The sequence below is a fragment of the Rhincodon typus genome, chromosome 10 (assembly GCF_021869965.1).
Source record: "Rhincodon typus isolate 14 chromosome 10, sRhiTyp1.1, whole genome shotgun sequence".
NCBI classification, from domain to species: domain Eukaryota; kingdom Metazoa; phylum Chordata; class Chondrichthyes; order Orectolobiformes; family Rhincodontidae; genus Rhincodon; species Rhincodon typus.
Window position 1 is genome coordinate 26846406 of NC_063341.1, and position 18387 is coordinate 26864792.

Below are 18387 nucleotides of genomic sequence, written 5' to 3' on the forward strand. Positions count from 1 at the left end.
TTTTAAGATGGTTCTGGAGCAAAGGATGCCAATGAATTCTGGGATATCTAGTGTGGTGAGCTGTTCAGGAATAGTGGGTGGTCTGATATGGCCAGAATTGAATGTAACGGACAAAAGGAGAGGTGCAAGTATTAGTGAGGCGAGTTTGGTAACATATAGAGAGAAAACCCAATAGGCCTCTTAGAAGAAATTCCACCAAATAACCGGACACAACTTAGTCTTGGCCAAAAAAAGTAAGATTCAACCCATTGTACAGAGGGCGGGACAAGTTATAGGTAAAAGTATCATTGTAAAGGTTGAAGGACACTGTATCTACAACAGATAAAATAGTGGGTATTTGTAATCAGGTTAGAGCAGAACAACTTTCAAGCATTTGCAGTATTGAAAACAACACCGTTATCCCAGCAAATAATTGTTGGCCAAGGATATTGACTCATCACGGGACCTTATAAAACCGCGCATTAGCATTCTTACTCATTTTACACCCTTAACATTCTAAATAAATCAAGCCAAAGTTGTCAAAAAACTACTTGACTCAAAAGTTCATGCTAGTTTGAAGAACTGCTCTTAAAATTTTACATTAGGACACTTTTGAAAGTTCTTTCAAGTAACTTCTTTGCAGACAGTATTGACAAAACTATTCTTAGAAATTGACTCAAATAAAGTCCTGCATTTCAAGAAACGTCAGCTATATTTTTACCTTAAAAGGTGGACTGGAGTCACTTGGCCTGGCAGAAAAATCGAAGGAGATGATGAGATCAATTGCACGTTGGGGCCTCAGTATTAATGGGTAGGGGAGGTTGAAAGTGAGTCCACTGTCCACCACATGAATTTTCTTACTTTTCACATCAAGTGGTTCATAAATCCTTTCAAATTCATCTGGGTCTGCAGGAACATTGGAGACAGAAATATAAATTCAGATCTGGATTGCAGGAGGGAATGATTTTAATAACTGTCTCAAACAATGCTAAGTTCTTGCCATAGTAAAATGAGTCAAGAGAGGTACAAATATGATAGATTGTTGCGATAGGAATTAGGATACTGAGCTCTTGAGCCTGTTCCACCATTCAGTGAGATAGGCCTCAGACTAGTGACCAACTCCATCCATTCAGCAGGCTCCATACTCCTCAATATTCTTGGTTAGCTAAAGCTTACCAGTTATAGATTTAAAATCATTAATTTGAGCTAGCATTTACCACCTTTGTGGAAGGAGGTTCCAAATTCCAACACTCATTATTTGAGGACGTATTTCCTAAATCTACTCTGAATTGTCTGGCTTGAATTATAGGGTTCTATTCCTTCACATGACAACATAAGAACATTAGAAATAGGAGCTGGAGGATGCTATGTAGTCTCTCAAGCCTGTCCCACAATTCAATAAGATCATGGCTCATCTACCTCAACTCCTCTTTCCTGGCAGCTCCTCACAGCCCCCACCTTCCCAATATTTCAAAAATGCATCAAGCTCCTTGTTAAATACTCTCAGTGATCTAGCCTCCACAACTGACCTTTCATTAATCCACATTTGCACCCTCTAATCGACACAAACATCTTTAATGTACAGCCACTCTGTCCTTAATTCCAAATTCCAATAACTTCTCCACAACAGATGTTAAACCAGCAGATGTATAGAACATAGAACGTAGAACAGTACAGCACAGTACAGGCCCTTCGGCCCACGATGTTGTGCCAAACTTTTATCCTAATCCTAAGGTCTATCTAACCTCCACCCCTACCTTATACTATCATCCATATGCCTATCTAATCACCACTCTGAGTAAAGAACCTACCTCTGACGTCTCCCCTATATCTACCTCCATTCACTTTAAAACTATGCTCCCTCGTAATAGCTACCTCCACCCTAGGAAAAAGTCTCTGGCTGTCCACTTTATCTATACCTCTGATCATTTTGTACACCTCTATCAAGTCACCTCTCATCCTTCGTCGTTCTAAAGAGAAAAGCCCTAGCTCTCTCAACCTTTCCTTGTAAGACCTTCCCTCCATTCCAGGCAACATCCTGGTAAATCTCCTCTGCACCTTTTGCAACGCTTCCACATCTTTAAGTGTTATCATTTTTTGTATTCATTCGTAGTTCCTTGCTTTGTCTTTTCCCTTTCTTAAATAATGAAGGCTTATTTACAAGATATCAGAAAGAAAGATTAACAAATTGAGTTTGAAAGAGGATTTGTGTAGTCATAAGATTTTATGCAAGAAGAAAACACTTTTGAAAACTCTAGTGACACCATGTGGCATTAGGACTGGACCAACATTTCTTTTCTATCCTCTCTCCCTCAGTGCCAGTTCCATGGGTGCTGGTTGCTATGCTTTCCTTCACCATGCTAGTCAATCCACTGGGAACCCAGATAACATGCCCCCCAACATACAATCAAATAGGGTTTACAGGTATGTGATGAGGATGGGAGCAGTCACAATTTTCTTTTTCTAACTTCTCCACATCCTAAACCCGGGATGATGATATCAGATAATTCAGGATTAACCAGACATTATGATCCCAGCTGAAGTTACTACTAAACTAGTAAGATCTTAGAATGAACCCTGGCTTGATAGATCAAAGTTTTTCTTAAGTTTAATTACATGGTGGTCAGTAATTGAAACATAGTCACATGAACTACAAAGTTTCTTTGACAACAGAATAGAAACATAACACACTAAGGACAAAAATAAAATAACTATCTTGATATTGAAGACAATTTAAAAAAAAACACATCTGGAAATTCACAACAAAACAAAGTTTTCAACATGTTTCCCAACACTATCAATTTACAGAGCATCAAATTCAGAGAATTTTCCCTCCAAATCAAAAATTTAAGTACTGCTTATCTGATTGTCCCTAGTTTTCACTACGAAGTACAGAGACTTCATTCATAAATAGTCATAAAACTGAGGTTTATACTTTCTCAGTTTCTAATAATTCTAAAAGCCTCTTGCTTTGGAAACTACAGAAAAGACAGTGTTCTGAAGTGACTGCATTTTCCCTGAACTGTCCTGAAATTGAACTGGATCCTGACCCCAGTCATGACTCCTCTGAATGGCCCTAAAACCTTTCAATCTCTGGGTTTTCTAATCTAAATTCAATTCTTAATTATTCTAAACTGAAACCAAGTTCACAGCCTTTAATTTTTACTTCACTTGTCATAAACCATCACAGTATAAACAATTTTTCCATTAACATCACACAGGAGTCAACAGCCACTTGCTTTCTGAGCAATGCTGGATTCAGATCACCATTTCACAAGGACTGGGACCTTGATTTTATTTTAAATGAATTCTTCACAGAAATGAGTCACATTCATTTGCCTCTTTGTTAAAATCCACCTTCCAAAAATAACATTAAAATATATAAATTAGTACATCCTTCATCATACAGGCATTATGTCCTTCCTGGTCTATGGAACTTAACCATTCACAATGGGTGACTTTGCACCCTGAGTCATTACAGGAAATGGACCAGGGTTTGCAGTCACTCATTATTTTTCAGCAACATTACAAAATCATTTGACATGAATATACTTGAGTTAGCAGAACAAGAAAGTCATTTTTAAAATCATGTACCACTATACCAGCTCATATATCGTCGAGTTGGAAACAGGGGAGTGAAGAAACCAACTTCCCTGCACTACCCTGCTGTCAAGCAAAATTTCTTCATCTGCATCTACTACGTCATCTTATGTGCCTTAAACTAGATTGGTACTGTGTGAAATGTCTCTCAGTACCACCAGCCATCAGAGGTATGTGGTGTTTAGTAGATACCTGCAATTCAAATTGAATATCGCCAGCATTGAGTAAAGCTGACTGGCAGGAAAGTCAGGCTTTACTGAGCCTGTGGGCTGACTGGCAGTCTTTGAGCCATTCCTGGCAGCACTGACAAGCGTCTGATCAAGTGTAAAAATCACTTTAGCTATCCATGCCAGGGCAAGTAAAGCAATGTAAATTAGGGGAAACCTGCAACTCTTTCCTCAAAGGTTGTTGAGGCTAGGCCAGTTGAATATATTAAGACAGGCACCAATAGATTTTCCTTAGCAAGAGTATTAGGGATTGTGGATCCAAGACGGAAAGATAGAGAGACATGCTACAGTCATGATTTAATTGAATTTTGGAATGAGTTTGAAGGACTGAATGGCCTCCTGACGTTCAGTCCAATTACTCAGGTTTTATTCCTATATCATAAGAAACACATTTTTCCATTTTTATCAGTTTACAAAGGGAAAAGGAAAGAAAATATTTATCAAGTTGGAACAGGAAGCAAGAAAATGTGCACAGTTATCAAGATATCCACTAACTAACACAGAACAGTCAGCAAAGTTCTTTGTCCCATCAACCAGGGAATGTTAACACAAGCATAAATATTATTTTCGAGCTAAATTCTAACATTCAAGTTAACCACCTTAAAATCCAAACATCTCTTCACACTGCAATCTTGGAGTGAATACTGCAGTTGCTATTCTTGCGTAGTTCCTCACTATCTCGACACTCCTGTCTGTAGATATTTTCCAGACTTGAACATGGGCCTCCCGGCTCAGAGGTAGGACAGTATTACTGTGCCATGAAAGACCTCACTCCTGTCTATACATGCTTTTTTACATCAATCTGTTCATGTATGTTATGACACACCTCTGCAGCAGGTGGGACTTTGTCTGTGATTGTAAGACTGCTAGTCTCGTAAGATTGAATTTATTAACAAGCATCAGAAGTTTGCAGTAAAATGAAAGTTTGATATCCTTGCCTTGTCAAGTGACAAAAGTTGTAACTCTAACTCTTGTATGATTTTTATATAAATAGCCATTTATGAAGTAGACTGATATTTTAAAGCAGTTTTGCATTATCGAGTTGTTAATAGGCTGAATTTTGGCTGTGCTTGGGAACAATATATTGTAGCTGTAGTACTCTGTAACCACAGAAAAGAACAGAAGGAAAGTGCCTGCTAGAATGATAAGGGAGAAAGATTGAGTGCAGAGTTTTTACTTGGCAGCTGGAATTTGTTGTAACATTTGGAGAAGTCTGTGCTCGTGCTCTGTACATTAGACTGTCGTGATAAAGATTTATATTATTATTTGGGAACTTTGGTCCTAAAGTAAGGTAAGTGGGTGTGTTGTTTTTTTAATTCTGTGAAGCTTTGAGTTAAAACAATTTTTCAAAGAAATCATAAATACTTAAGCTAAGTTACTGGGCAGTCCCCCTACTGAGGTAATTGATGAAGTATGTACAAAGTTGAGTTTTTACAAACTATGGAAAGAGGGGCCAGGATCTAGATGTAAGTTCAGGTCAGAAGAAAGCATCCATACTAGCAGATGCGTGGCTTACTAGCCTTAAAATAGTCAACATCAGAAAAATCACTCAGTTATTGTATGTGTGTGTGTGTGTGTGTGTGTGCACATCTCTGTTTAGGAGTTGGGACATTATGTTGAAGTTGTACAGAACATTGGTGACGCCCCTTCTGGAGTACTGTGTGCAGTTCTAGTCACCCTACTATAGGAAGGATATTATTAAGTTGGAAAGGGTTCAAAATAGATTTACCAGGATGTTGGGAATGGAAGGTATGAGTAATAAAAAGAGACTTTTTTCACTGGAGCACAGGAGGTTGAGGGGTGATCTTATAGAGGTATATAAAATCGTGAGAGGTATAGATAAGGTGAATAGCAAAGCTCATTCCTGAGGGTGGTGGAGTTCAAAACTAGGGGGCATTATTTTAAGGTGAGAGAAGAAAGATTTAAAAGGGACCTGAGGGGTAACATTTTCACACAGTGGGTGGTTCGTATGTGAAATGAACTGCCAGAGGAAGTGGTAGATGCAGGAACAATTAGAACATTTAAAAGATATTTGGATAGGTACATGAATAGGAAAGGTCCAAAGTCCAAAGATGTGCAGACTAGGTGGATTGACCATGCTAAATTGCCCATAGTGCTCAGGGATGAGTAGATTAGGTGGGTTACAGGGGGATGGGTCTGGGTGGGATGATCTGAGGCTCACTGTGGACTTGTCGGGGCCAAAGGGTCTGTTTCCACATTGTAGGGGTTCTATGAAACTCATATGAATACATCAGATGAATTTAAAGAGTGAAGACAGGAATTATACTTCATAGGATGTAAGTGTAAAGGAAATGGATTTTTTTGTTATTTATGATAAGATCGTATCAAATTGCATCGTGTATTAGAGCATTTTTCTTGGGTGGGTACATTTGGCTTTGTTTTCTTTCTTTGTACAATAAACTCATGTTCTTTCGTTAAAAGTACGTTAGCAGTTTCATGTGGCTATGTTCAATGAATGACCACAGTAACCAAACTGCAAAAATAAAAGGTTATAAAAACATTTTTCACTCAGATCTGACTTGTCCAGCAATAACATCAGCTAGGATCATAACACTGTATTAGCCTATGTAAAACGGATACTGTGTTAATCTGCATACTGGTCCATGTTATGTTGGTATGTTATGATTGTTAGTTTGGATACTAGGCTTTACATACACATGCTGGATACCAGCAACCGTTTGGGGTCTATATTGTTGAATGTTTCATTTCTCTAGGTTGTGATTTATACAGAAGTTCAATCCAAAACAAGAAACATGTTATTGATGGCAGGGTTTGATCACTAAACACAAAGCAGACTGTCCAGAAAAAGCCATTGGTCTAATCACTAACCTGTGACAACTTCTTCATCCTCTTCCTCTTGTGTCACAAAGTCACAGAGAGGAGAGAGTGGGTACGACGTGTTCAGGTTGAGACCCAGCATGAAATTATGCACCTTGCCTGCACGGCCTTCTCGGGTGTTGAAGAGTGCAGTGTCACTGAACAGAGTCTTTAACATCCTCTGTACCCAGCTGTCCTGGTTATTTCTCTGGATCTCCTCTTCCATATCAGCTGCTTCACTGCCGATTCTGTCCTCTGTCACAGAGAAAGCACATTTCTGTTCATTATCAACGCTGCAATTTGAACTTGAGTAAGTTTCATTTTCATATTATTAACTTTATTACTCCATTGATTTTGAAAACAATCAGTGTTCCAATATTATCGCTACACAAAGGGTTTGAACGTTACATTGATAGAAACAGGACCAGTAAATAAAAGTCTGAAGTTCCTTGACCTGAAGTTGGAGATGGATCATTAACAGCAGCCAGTATGGTACCACTTCAGCCTGATACCTGCTAATGTATAACTAATTGGTGCAAAAATGGATTTGGAGCTTTAAAAAAATCTCTTTCTACTTAGAGAAATGTCTGGCCTGTTGGTGCACATTATTATTACTATTAATTAGAAAGCTGGTAAGCAGAGGTCAGCCCAATGGCCTCAACATAGAATTCACTTACACAGCTCAATGACCTTAATATAGAGTTCACCAGTTTCAAAATCTCCCCATCCCGGCCTCATCCCATGTCCAGCCCTCCCTCTCATTCCCAACTCCTTGACCTGACACAACTTGTCCATCTTCCTTTTCAGCTTTCCACCCCAGCCTTCCCACTGACCAATCTCCACAACCCCCTACCTGCATCCACCTATCACCATCCTACCTACCTTCCCCCAGCCCCACCCCTCTCCCTCTATTTATTTCCAAGCTCCCTTCCCCCTCCCCAGTACTGATTTGAATCATTGACTTTCCTGCTCCTCTGATGCTGCCTGACCTGCTGTGTTCCTCCAGCTCCACACTGTATCCATTCCGACTTCAGCATCTGCAGTTCTTGCTATCTCAGAGATCAGCTCTGGTCCTCTCTCACTCTTGACATTTAAACAATCTGAAACCAGTTCTCAAAATGTAACAATATCCATCATATTGTGGGCTCAGTATCTCCAAAGCTCCAGCTTGAGTGTTGGTTAGTATCTTCACAAATGGTAATAGAATTGGGGCATGACTGTGTCTCACTGAGCTGTATTTGCAGATTTCCAGCAAAGACTATTAGGCTGCCATTGGGAACAGAAATCCCTAGCTAATCTATACTTTCAGTGATGCACATGCAACGGTCAATAGAAAGCATCTCTAGTAAATTCCAGAATTTACAAAACTCGGGAATTGAAAATCAAGTTAACAACTGTTGCTACCAGCGGAATTGAGGTAGGTGGAGCCCAGTAAATTGGTTATTGTGGGTAGTACTTTTCTGCTTCCTGATGTCAGTGCATTCCTGTTATTACTGGCATGGTATCTGAGTGGCACCATTGCTAGCAGCAACTCAAGTTAACGTATATTTTACAATTTTTATTATTCACTCTCCCAGTCTCAGCATGCAAAGAGTTATCATACAGGGCTGTTGTGATGCAGTGATAGTGTCCCTACCTCTGGGTCAGCAGGTCTCGTCTCAAGCCTCAGCTGCAACAGGGGTGAGTCATGACATGTCCAAACAGATTGATTAAACAAAAGGATCACTGTTCAGTGTGATCCTCAGAAATACCTTCGCCAGTTCACCAGTCATTCAGCAAACAGGCAAGTGTTTTGCAAGTCCAGAAATTCTACTGCCTCATTTTGTAAGTATTTTAGCAAGCGCTGTTTTTTTTCTTCATACTGACATTATAAATGATAACATCCTTCACCTCCCTAAATATTCATGCCCTCATCACTCAGTGTCTATGTATCCTTTCAATTTTCTCCCAGTGCAGCGTCATACAAATTCTCCGGAGCCTACCTCCCACCAGTGTTTCCCAACCCATCAAAATTCCCAATATCCAATCCATATGTGCAAGGATCTTGCTTGCATGAAGTAGCACATCCACGTCTCCCAGGGGAAGAGTATCTTTTTGTTTGGAATGGGCCTTTTCCTTTAAATACATGCAGGATACAACAGTAGGATGACTACACACTTTAACTCTTACCTTTGGGTTGGGATTCATCATCGCTATCGGAGCTGTCGTTTCCAATTAAATGCTTGGCTTGAATTTGTGCTGTAATATAAACAGAAAAAAAAAGACACCTCAGTGGTTAAGAGAAGTAAACTACAGCTCGAGACAGATGACTCATCTGAATTATTTTATAATGTGTGTCTAAGGTCCGTGGATCATACATGAATTCTGTTCAAGAATAAAACTTTAGAATGATTTCAATAATTCTGGGCTTATTACCTCAATCATGTGAAGGTAACAGGACTACATCTTGGTTTAAAAACACTGTTAATAAGCTTTTACATTCCTGCCCAAGGCCAGGTCATATCAGAACATTTTTTTTATTTATTAATCTACAGACCGTGAGGAACACTATTTAATGTTGTACCTTTGCCGCAAGTTAAATAATTAATTTTTAAAAATTCTCATGCAGGCTAATGGTTTAGTCCCCAACAATCCACATTCTGCTCCACTTTGTAGCCTTGCATACTCGAGTATCAATGAGAAATTACAGATAACATTTTGTTAAACACAGCACCAATAAGAGCCCATTTCACCCCATTGTGCTCCATGCATATAAAGAGCTACTTTATAGAATCCCTACAGTGTGGAAGCAGAACCTTCGGCCCATCGAGTCCACACCGACCCTCTGAAGAACATCCCACCCACGCCTGTGACCCTGTGTTTCCCGTGACTAACCCACCTAGCCTGCACATCCCTGGACACTATGACAATTTAGCATGGCCAATCCTCATTACATGCACATCTTTGGACTGTGGGAGGAAACCGGAGCACCCGGAGGAAACCCACACAGACACGGGGAGAATGTGCAAACTCCACACAGACAGTCGCTCAAGGATGGGATCGAACACGGGTCCCTGGCGCTGTGAGGCAGCAGTGCTAACCACTGAGTCACCATGCCACCCTTTACATTTAACAGTTTTGCAGGGTATATGATTTACTCATTCACTGATGTAAAACATCACACTAAATTCACAAAATATGATATCTAGTTGAGACAAACAATGCTTGGCACTTGGTGGCAGAATCAAGGCTCTGGCAGTAATAATTCCTAAAATTTCTTTCACAGGATGTGGGTGTTGCCGGCTGGGTTAACATTTACTGCCCATCCATTATTACCTAATAAAACTTCAAAGTCAACCACATTGCTGTGGATCTGGAGTCACATGGAAGCCAGACCAGATAAGGATGACAAACTTCCTTCCATGAGGGCCACCAGTGAACTAGATGCTTTTTTTAAGACAATTGACATGGTCACCATTGGGGTAGCTTTTTATTCCAGATTTTCTATTGGATTAAATTTCACCATCTGCCCTGGTGGGAACTGAACTCACATTCTGAGAACATCAACCTGGGGTTCTGGATTACCAGTCCAGTGACATTATTATGTGCTACAGCTTCCCTCAGAAAAGAATAACTCCACATGGGAAGATTAGAATTAGGGTTAGCAGACTATTACTAGTGTTTAGTTTTAGTTTTGTTTTCTTTCTGTCTACTTGTTTATTTTCTGGCTCGCAGTGAAGTCTTAAATTTCTCAATGTCTGCTCTACATCTTCCTCTGCATTCCTTCCCACATCTGGCTTTGCCTTTCAAATGTTACCCATTAACTAGTTATGATGAGAGTGACAGGATGGGATTCTCTTTGGAGGGTCGGCCCATCAAGTCCATACCAAATGGCCTGCTTCCACACTATAGGGATTCTATGATTCTATGAACCCCTGTGAATTTCGATCCTTCAGCCCAAATGCAACTGACCTGTGCAAGTTCCAGTTTTCAGATTAGTTGGTTTCAGCTGTGCCGCTAGCAGAAAGCTGGACTTTAAGGGAAGCCAGCTAGGTTCTACTATCCTGCTGGAGTTAAAGGCCCCTATTCACTCCACACATTAATAATGGACACTCTTGTTACCCCAAAATGAATATAAATAATTTCCTGTGTAATGTATATTTTTTGCAACTGCACTGAAGCAGTGAGAAGTGTCAAAATTCCAATGTTTGGTTGTTTTATTCTCGGCAAGAAATGACTGAGAACCACTGCATGAACTTAGAGATGAGTTTTTATGAATAAAGTATATTTTTGAAATAAAAAGATAGTCACTTGGGTGAGACATTGATGATATTGAGTGCATAATTCAGCTACTTTAAGAAAAACAGAGGGTAAATAAAGAATGATACTTCTGGTGTGAAAATTAGCACAATCTGACGTGATGGTGCCACATGCTACAGTTCTAACACAAAGAGTTGATCATTTAGCATGATATGAGCAGAACATTTCCAGAATTGTGAAACTTTGGAATTCTGTACTCTAGAGAGTTGTGGAAGCTCTATCATTAAGGCTGGAATGGACAGATTTTTAGGTTCTCAGAAAAATAAGGAATGTGGAGAATAGGTAGGAAAAGGAATTGGAATTTGCAATGATTGTGTAGAATCTCGAGGAACTGTACAACCTGCTCTTGATCAACTCTTATGGTTTTATGTTCTGAGAAACCCTTCAGTAATATTATGAATTGCAGCATCAAACTGAACTCACAACACTGTTCCTGTTCTCTATGCATGACTGAGAAGCCATGTCATTTTGAGATTGCCCAAAACTAAATAGCTTTGATCACAGACAGACAGCTGGAAAAACTTGTGTATGTAAAGTTACTTACCCCCATTTGAAATAGGTTAGAAATAAGATCAATAATTCCATGCTGCTAGAGTCTTCACCACCACGGAAGGAAAAGTGATAATTCTTTTGGCACTTAGGATTTTAGCCATATAATATTCTACCGACATTGACCAAATTGGTGGAATTACGTTTTTATTCTATTGAAATTTGACTTGTGTTTTTGGGATCAATTTCCTGTGCACATTTGGTGGATGGGGCCTAAGATAAATTGTTTTTATTTTGCAGGAAGAAAAGAGTGCTCTGCTCTGTCATACTAGATTGAAGTTGGAGCCAAGGTAAGTTGCTGGGTAGATTAGAATGGAGCTCTGCTTTAGACATAACCACACGTGTACCTGAATGCTCGATACTGATGCCAGATGTTTGAAATGAGAAGATGCTGTTATCATTTTAATACCATGATAAACAACTTCCGTGCTTTGCAAATCCAAAAACAGGGCTTTTCAATTGAAATTCACAAAATGACTGCTGTGTATGGCAATGACTCAGCATAGTGAATTAGTGAGAGCAGCAATGTAATTTAATGTATGTTAATGTTGCAGATTATCCATTAAACATTTGATGCAATGGCAGCTCTGAAACGTGGAAGAAATGAACAAACAACACAGAAGGTGCCAATTTTTTTTTGCTCTGTTGGCAAAGTAGAAGCTGATTCAGACGTGGTGCATGACTGGTCATATGAACTGATGTTAAAATCAGATTTACATTGGCCAAGCTTCCTGTTTGAATTAGATTGCTTCTCATGATTAGAGAGATTGCAACATTTCTTTTTGAGTCACACAAATGTCTTCAGTTTTTATCAACGTTTCTCTGCCCCTCCTCCTCAACTCATTGTCAGGCCCTCCTTCACGCTCTGCATCATTATGAATGAAACTTCCCATTTTACAATTTTTTTTGTGAATAACTTCCAATTCTATTTCCTTGGTAACAATTTCACTCTGTTGCTACCTCAAAGTGGTTTTCACAAGACTGCTACCAATCTCATGTGAATACTGCTACTACAAGGTTGCACCAGCAGCATTGTCATACACTGAACAAAACCTACGCCAAGTCCATATAAGTTTTCAGTCTTTATGGTGGCACAGTTAAAATGATTCAGGAAACACAAGTGGTAATGAATTCCTGCTATGCATGGCATTAGGCATTTCGTGACAAACCAGTTAAACCCAGCTCCGAGGCGATTGTTCACAGCTCCAGCAATCCCGACCTCCAAGGTCTTTCCAACATAGGCCTGAGACAGAATCCTTGGCCTCAGAAGCAACCTTGCTTGTTAAATTTCAGACTCCACTTCAGACTCCATCTGGGTCAAACCTTCACAGTAATATCTAACTTTTACGTCTTAAACAGAAAATACTAACTTCGTAAAATGAGTTTTCAAACACAAAAGCTCATTGTGGTGAATTTCTATTAAAACAGAAAAAAGAGACAAAGCTAGTCAGTAATGAGATAATTTCAGTCAGATTGTAGGAATATTGTGGATTTCTGCAAACACACAGGCTGGTTCATTTATATTTAATAAGAGCGGTGCCTCCAAAGTAGGTTTTGAGTTTCTTTCAAAATTTGGCTTCTGTTCTGTTTGGAATGGTCATGTCTGTGGAATGATGAGATTTGTGTCAATCACATGACCCTGACATCAGTAAGAGAAATGATACCAGTCTAGATTGAACATGTGAAAAGAGAAGTCTCAGATTCTACAGTAGAGAGCTGGATTTGATAACCTATGTACAGCTGTAAATAAAGCATCCTATAGTACATAAAGATTTGATGAGCCTTACTTTAGGGGGAGACAATGACCTAGTGGCATTATTGTTAGACTATTAATCCAGAGACCCAGGTAATATCCTGGGGACCTGGGTTCAAATCTGCTATGGCAGATGGTGGAATTTGAATTGATTTCCAATTTAAAAATCTGGAATTAAGAGTCTGATGATGACCATGAATCCATTGTCAATTGTCAGAAAAACTCATCTGGTTCACTAATGTCCTTCAGAGAAGGAAACTGACATCATAACCAGGTCTGGCTTATGTGTGACTTCAGACACAGAGCAATATGGTTACTGTTAAACTGCCCTCTGGGCAATTACAGATGGGCAATAAATGCTGACCTAGTCACAGGTGCCCTCAACTCACGAATGAATTAAAAAAGACTTAGTGGTGAGAAGACGTCAGCTTCAGGGGCAGTTAATGTGCAGATGCCAATCTGCCTAAGGCAATCCAGACTGCACTCTTAATGTGTAGGCAGCAATACTGCCTTAAAGCACAAGACAATGAGATGCCACAGAAACAAAGAATCTAGGATTAAGAGTAGGCCATTTGGCCCATTGAATCCGCAGTGCCTTTCAACAGGATCATGGCTGGTCCTCTATTTCAATGCCATATCCCCACACTGCTTGCTATCTTTAAATTCTGAAAAATAAACTCTCTCTTTCCAGAATATATTTATTGACTTGGCCTCCTCAATTTTGTGGTAGAGACTACCACAGATTCACTAACCTTTGAGTGAAGAAATGTTTCCTCATCTCAAGGCTAAATGGTATACCCCATATTCTGAGGCTGTTTCTACCGGTTCTAGACTTCTCAACCAGGGAAAACATCCTCCCTGCATCGGCCCTGTTAGGATTGTACATGCTTTCAGTCAGAGCCCCTCTCACCTTTCTAAACTCTAGTGAATACAGGCCCAGTCCTGTCATCCTGGATATTAGCCAAATGAACGTTTGCTGCACTTCTTCTGTGGCAAGTACATCCTTGCTTGGGTAGGGAGCCCAAAACTGCATGTGATACTCCAGATGTGGTCTCACCAAGGTCCTGTATTAATGCAGTAAGACATCTCTACCCCTGAACTCAAATTCTCTTGCCATGGAGGCCAACATAACATTTGCTTGTTGGCTTGCTTACTTTCAGTGACTGGTTTGCAAGGACACCCAGATCCCTTTGTACGTCCACACGTCCCAATCAATCAACATTTAAATAATACTCTATTTTTCTAGTTTTGCACATCAGTGTGTAGCTTTGCATTTAGCCACATTGTACTGCCTCAACTTTGACAGATTCTAAATAAAATGACAGAAGTGTTTCCAGCATATTTATTTCTCCACTCCCTACTGGACATGTTTTAAAAATAAAGATTAAAATGGCTGATGGATTTTTTTTATCTCAACAGCTTGGAATTTAAAATTGGGAAGCGATGCTTCAGTTATACAGAGCATTGGTCATGGCCCATCTATAGCAGTGGGGTGCAATGTAGGGCAGTGCATGCCTTGTTCTTGTCAGCAATTCTCCAGATTCAATGTTTTACAATGTTTTACAGGTTTTACAATGTTAAACCATGAGGACAGGCTGCTACTGGGTTTGGGTTTGTATCAAGCTTGAGTTTAGAAGGTTGATCTAACTGACATGTTTGGAATAATAAAAGGATTCGATACACCAGAGACACAGAAATTTGGTCCTTTGCTCAGAATCCAAAACATGAGGGAATAAGAGCTGAGCTATTCAGGAGGGAAATTAGGATGGATTTGTTCACAGTGGAAATTTGAGATTCTCTCCCACAAAAGGTTATGAATATTGGGTTAATTGAAATGTTGATCACAGAGATCAATAATGTAGGCCAAACAGGCCTCTCCCCATCTCAAACACATCTGCATTTTGTCCCATTTGTACAACCTAATGAAGCTTGGCATTCTGGAACAGAGGTGTCCTCTGAGGGGAGTCTGGAGACAGGGGCATATTAATAAGATGGAATGTTGCCTGGCCATTTCACTCATCCAGTCGGCGCATGGCTTCCTGACCTGATGACAATTATAATCCAATCTTCGCCCAAAAAAAATCATGTAATTCCTCACCCGGTCAATCCCCTAGACCCCTGTCCCCGAAAACGGCAAACACCAATCCACTGGGTACTCTGACCTTGGAACCTGTTTGGATGATTTTAAACTCTGCTTGAGCAGCAGCCATGCCAGAGGGTGGGGCTGGCATTTTAGACACGAGGAGGCTGCTGGCCAGTAGCAAGGGAACAGTAGGTGCCACCAAGGTAAGGTGTAGGGAGGGCCTTGAGGGGATTTTGGGAGAGGCCTTGGGGCAGGGGTCATCTAAAGCTTTCGTGTTGGGCCTTAAGGAGAAAACTCTGAGCAGTTCACTCCACCAGTGCTCATCAGCACTTCTCCACACTCATCCTATGTGCAAAAGAATAAAAACCGAAAGAACTGCAGATGCTGTAAATCAGGAACAAAAACAAAGTTGCTGGAAAAGATCAGCAGGTCTGGCAGCATATATGAAGGAAAAAAAAGACTTTACATTTCGGGTCTGGTGACCCTTTGGCAAATAAACTGATGTTTTCCCAGCCACCATCAGTTCTGAAGAAGGGTCACCAGACACGAAACGTTAACTCTGTTTTTTTCCTTCACAGTTGCTGCCAGACCTGCTGAACTTTTCCAGCAACTTTGTTTTTTGTTGCAAAAGAATACATGTAGGAATAAATTTCTGAGGAGGGTTCTCTTGATTGTCTGTCATAACCTGGACAGATTGGTTAACGCCATAAACTTTCCAATAAGAAGAAGTGAGTAGTTTCTAGAGATTACACCCAGAGAGCAATCGCCTGTTGACTCCCTTGGGCAGTGAGTGTTGAGTCAGTCAGAGATCAAACCGCTGACTCCTGTTCAATAACAAAACACCAAGATGGGAACACATGTTCTGGTTCTGTTTTAGAAGAGACATAGAGGGAGCCTGCAAGAATGGTGCAAATATCTGTCAAAAAGTAACTGAATGGGAACAGGATAAACAGCTAGCCAGGAAAGTTCTCTTTGCCTTCCGAACAGAAGTGCGACTTGTTTTGACACTGCTCCTTGTATTTGGAGTGACAAGAAATTAGCCAAGATACCAGATAATTTACTTAACAATGAATGATTTTTTCTCACTCACTAAGAAGAAAATCTGTCTACATTTCAGATGATTGATGAATATCTAGCTCATTTGACAAGGGTTTCATCAATGCAGTCTCCTGCGTCATACTATCATTAGATTAAAAGCCGAATAGAAGAGGTAAACTCCTGATTATAGGGGACATGAGATCCCACTGATGGGAGAAACTGGTGATGCACCATTTCGCGCACAAGTGTCAAACATTATAGCAGGCATCTACAACTGGAAACCAACCACATGTAGTTTAAACAATAAGTTGCTGTTATAGTTGCTTGCTTTATTTCAAAGGCTGCCATAACCATTTGCATTACACCACTCGCACAGATGTATGGAACCGTGCTTCATTTAACTTGATTCATCACTGCTTGATTGTAGACTGGACTTCATCCAATAATGTAAAAAGACTTCTTCTGACGTTGCAAGGCCAAAGGGTTGCTTTCAGTCCATATATACACATTTCAGACAAACTAGTTAAAAATACTAGCAACTTCAATATTTCACAGTGCAGAGTGACGCAAGATGTGACCAAGTCCTGATCAGGGAAGTTGATACTTCAGAAACCAAATCCAAACATATACAAAAATCAATCCCCTGGAATTTCTGCTGACATTTCATCATTCCAGCTCTTCAGTAATTTAAGTGTTACTTTATTGCAAAGCGTGACTCACAGCAGTTGTCTTTTTATAATAACGCACGATATCTGGCAGTTCCATATTACAAATGGTATAGAAGCAGTTACCATTTTGGCAGAACTGACTGGGTCTAGATTGCTTAGCTTCCTGAAGGATAACGGAAAGAAAGATATACATCGGGGGAATCATTAAATGATGCACAGAAAATGGAGCTAACAACTGATGCATAGCGGCTAATGTAAACACATAGGTTGAATTGACAAAGAGGTAGACATCACTATATTAATATGATGATTAAAAAGTGAGACCTTTGACTGGATCCAAATTGTCAGTCCTATGTTGGTTTCTGTTTTAACTGTAAAGCAAGCGTGTATAAATGTCGGCACAACATCGTGGGCCGAAGGGTCTGTACTGTGTTGTACAGCTCTATGTTCTATATGTCCTTCCTGGCTTGCTGAAATCATAATAACCTCTTCCACTGGCCAGTGTTGTGAATGCCTAGTTGTGGTTCATGTGTTATTGTATCAATTTTCAGTTTAAGAATGTAACAGAAGAAAATGGAATGAATGCATTTGAAGAACCATGAAATCATTAACAGCTAGGGTAGTAAGTTAATTAAAATGAAGGGCTTTGGTAATTGCCAGAAAACTACATTAAGTGGCAGTTCAGAAGGTTACTCATGCTTGTTTTGTTAAATCAGAATAAATTACTTTGGCAATTACAGCTATTGTTGTATAAAATCGTTCAGAGACTCCCTCAAAGGCTGTAAAACCTACTTACTTCCGCAGATCAAAGAATACATTGTAAAGGAGAGTCACTAAACACTATGGGGTCAGATTAAGGGCAGCCCAGGGTAGACTACCTTCATAGAATTCCTATGGTGTGGAAATAGGTCATTCAGCCTACCAAATATCCCACACAGTAATACTAGGAAGCAGTCATAGAAACACAGCCTGTGGGGCAGAAAATAGTGAGCACAGCTGACACAGGAACCTGCCATAAAATAATGTCCAATGGTGATATTTTGTGCTAACACATCAAATACGAACAGAACTAAAACTTCAGCAGAAAGCTGTTCAGTGCTTGGTCAATTGATCTCACTTGATAAATGGGGATGAATACCTTATTTGGTAAGCTCATAAAAATAATCAGGACAGATGCTACAATGGAGTCCAAAACAATTCAAAAATGCCAACAGCGGCACATACTATTCTGATCTCTTTTAACTCCTGGCTATTCAGTCAACTGTCCTCATTGGACCTCCACATGAAATGCACTTTTCAACAGGAATCACTAAATGCCACAAAAAAATACTGATTTTTCTCCTTTTCATCCCA

The 18387-nt window shown here is 39.9% G+C and overlaps 1 protein-coding gene across 1 annotated transcript in view; it reads right to left on the reverse strand.

Moving 5' to 3' along the window:
- Positions 1–18387, reverse strand: part of pla2g4aa (phospholipase A2, group IVAa (cytosolic, calcium-dependent)) — an 88687-nt gene that overhangs the window by 11438 nt on the left and 58862 nt on the right. Inside the window, exons 11-13 of the mRNA XM_048601980.1 lie at positions 8814–8882; positions 6657–6899; positions 701–885 (exon numbers count right to left, since the gene is read on the reverse strand). Of these exons, the coding sequence (XP_048457937.1) occupies positions 701–885; positions 6657–6899; positions 8814–8882 (497 nt within the window). The remainder of the gene's footprint in view (positions 1–700; positions 886–6656; positions 6900–8813; positions 8883–18387) is intronic.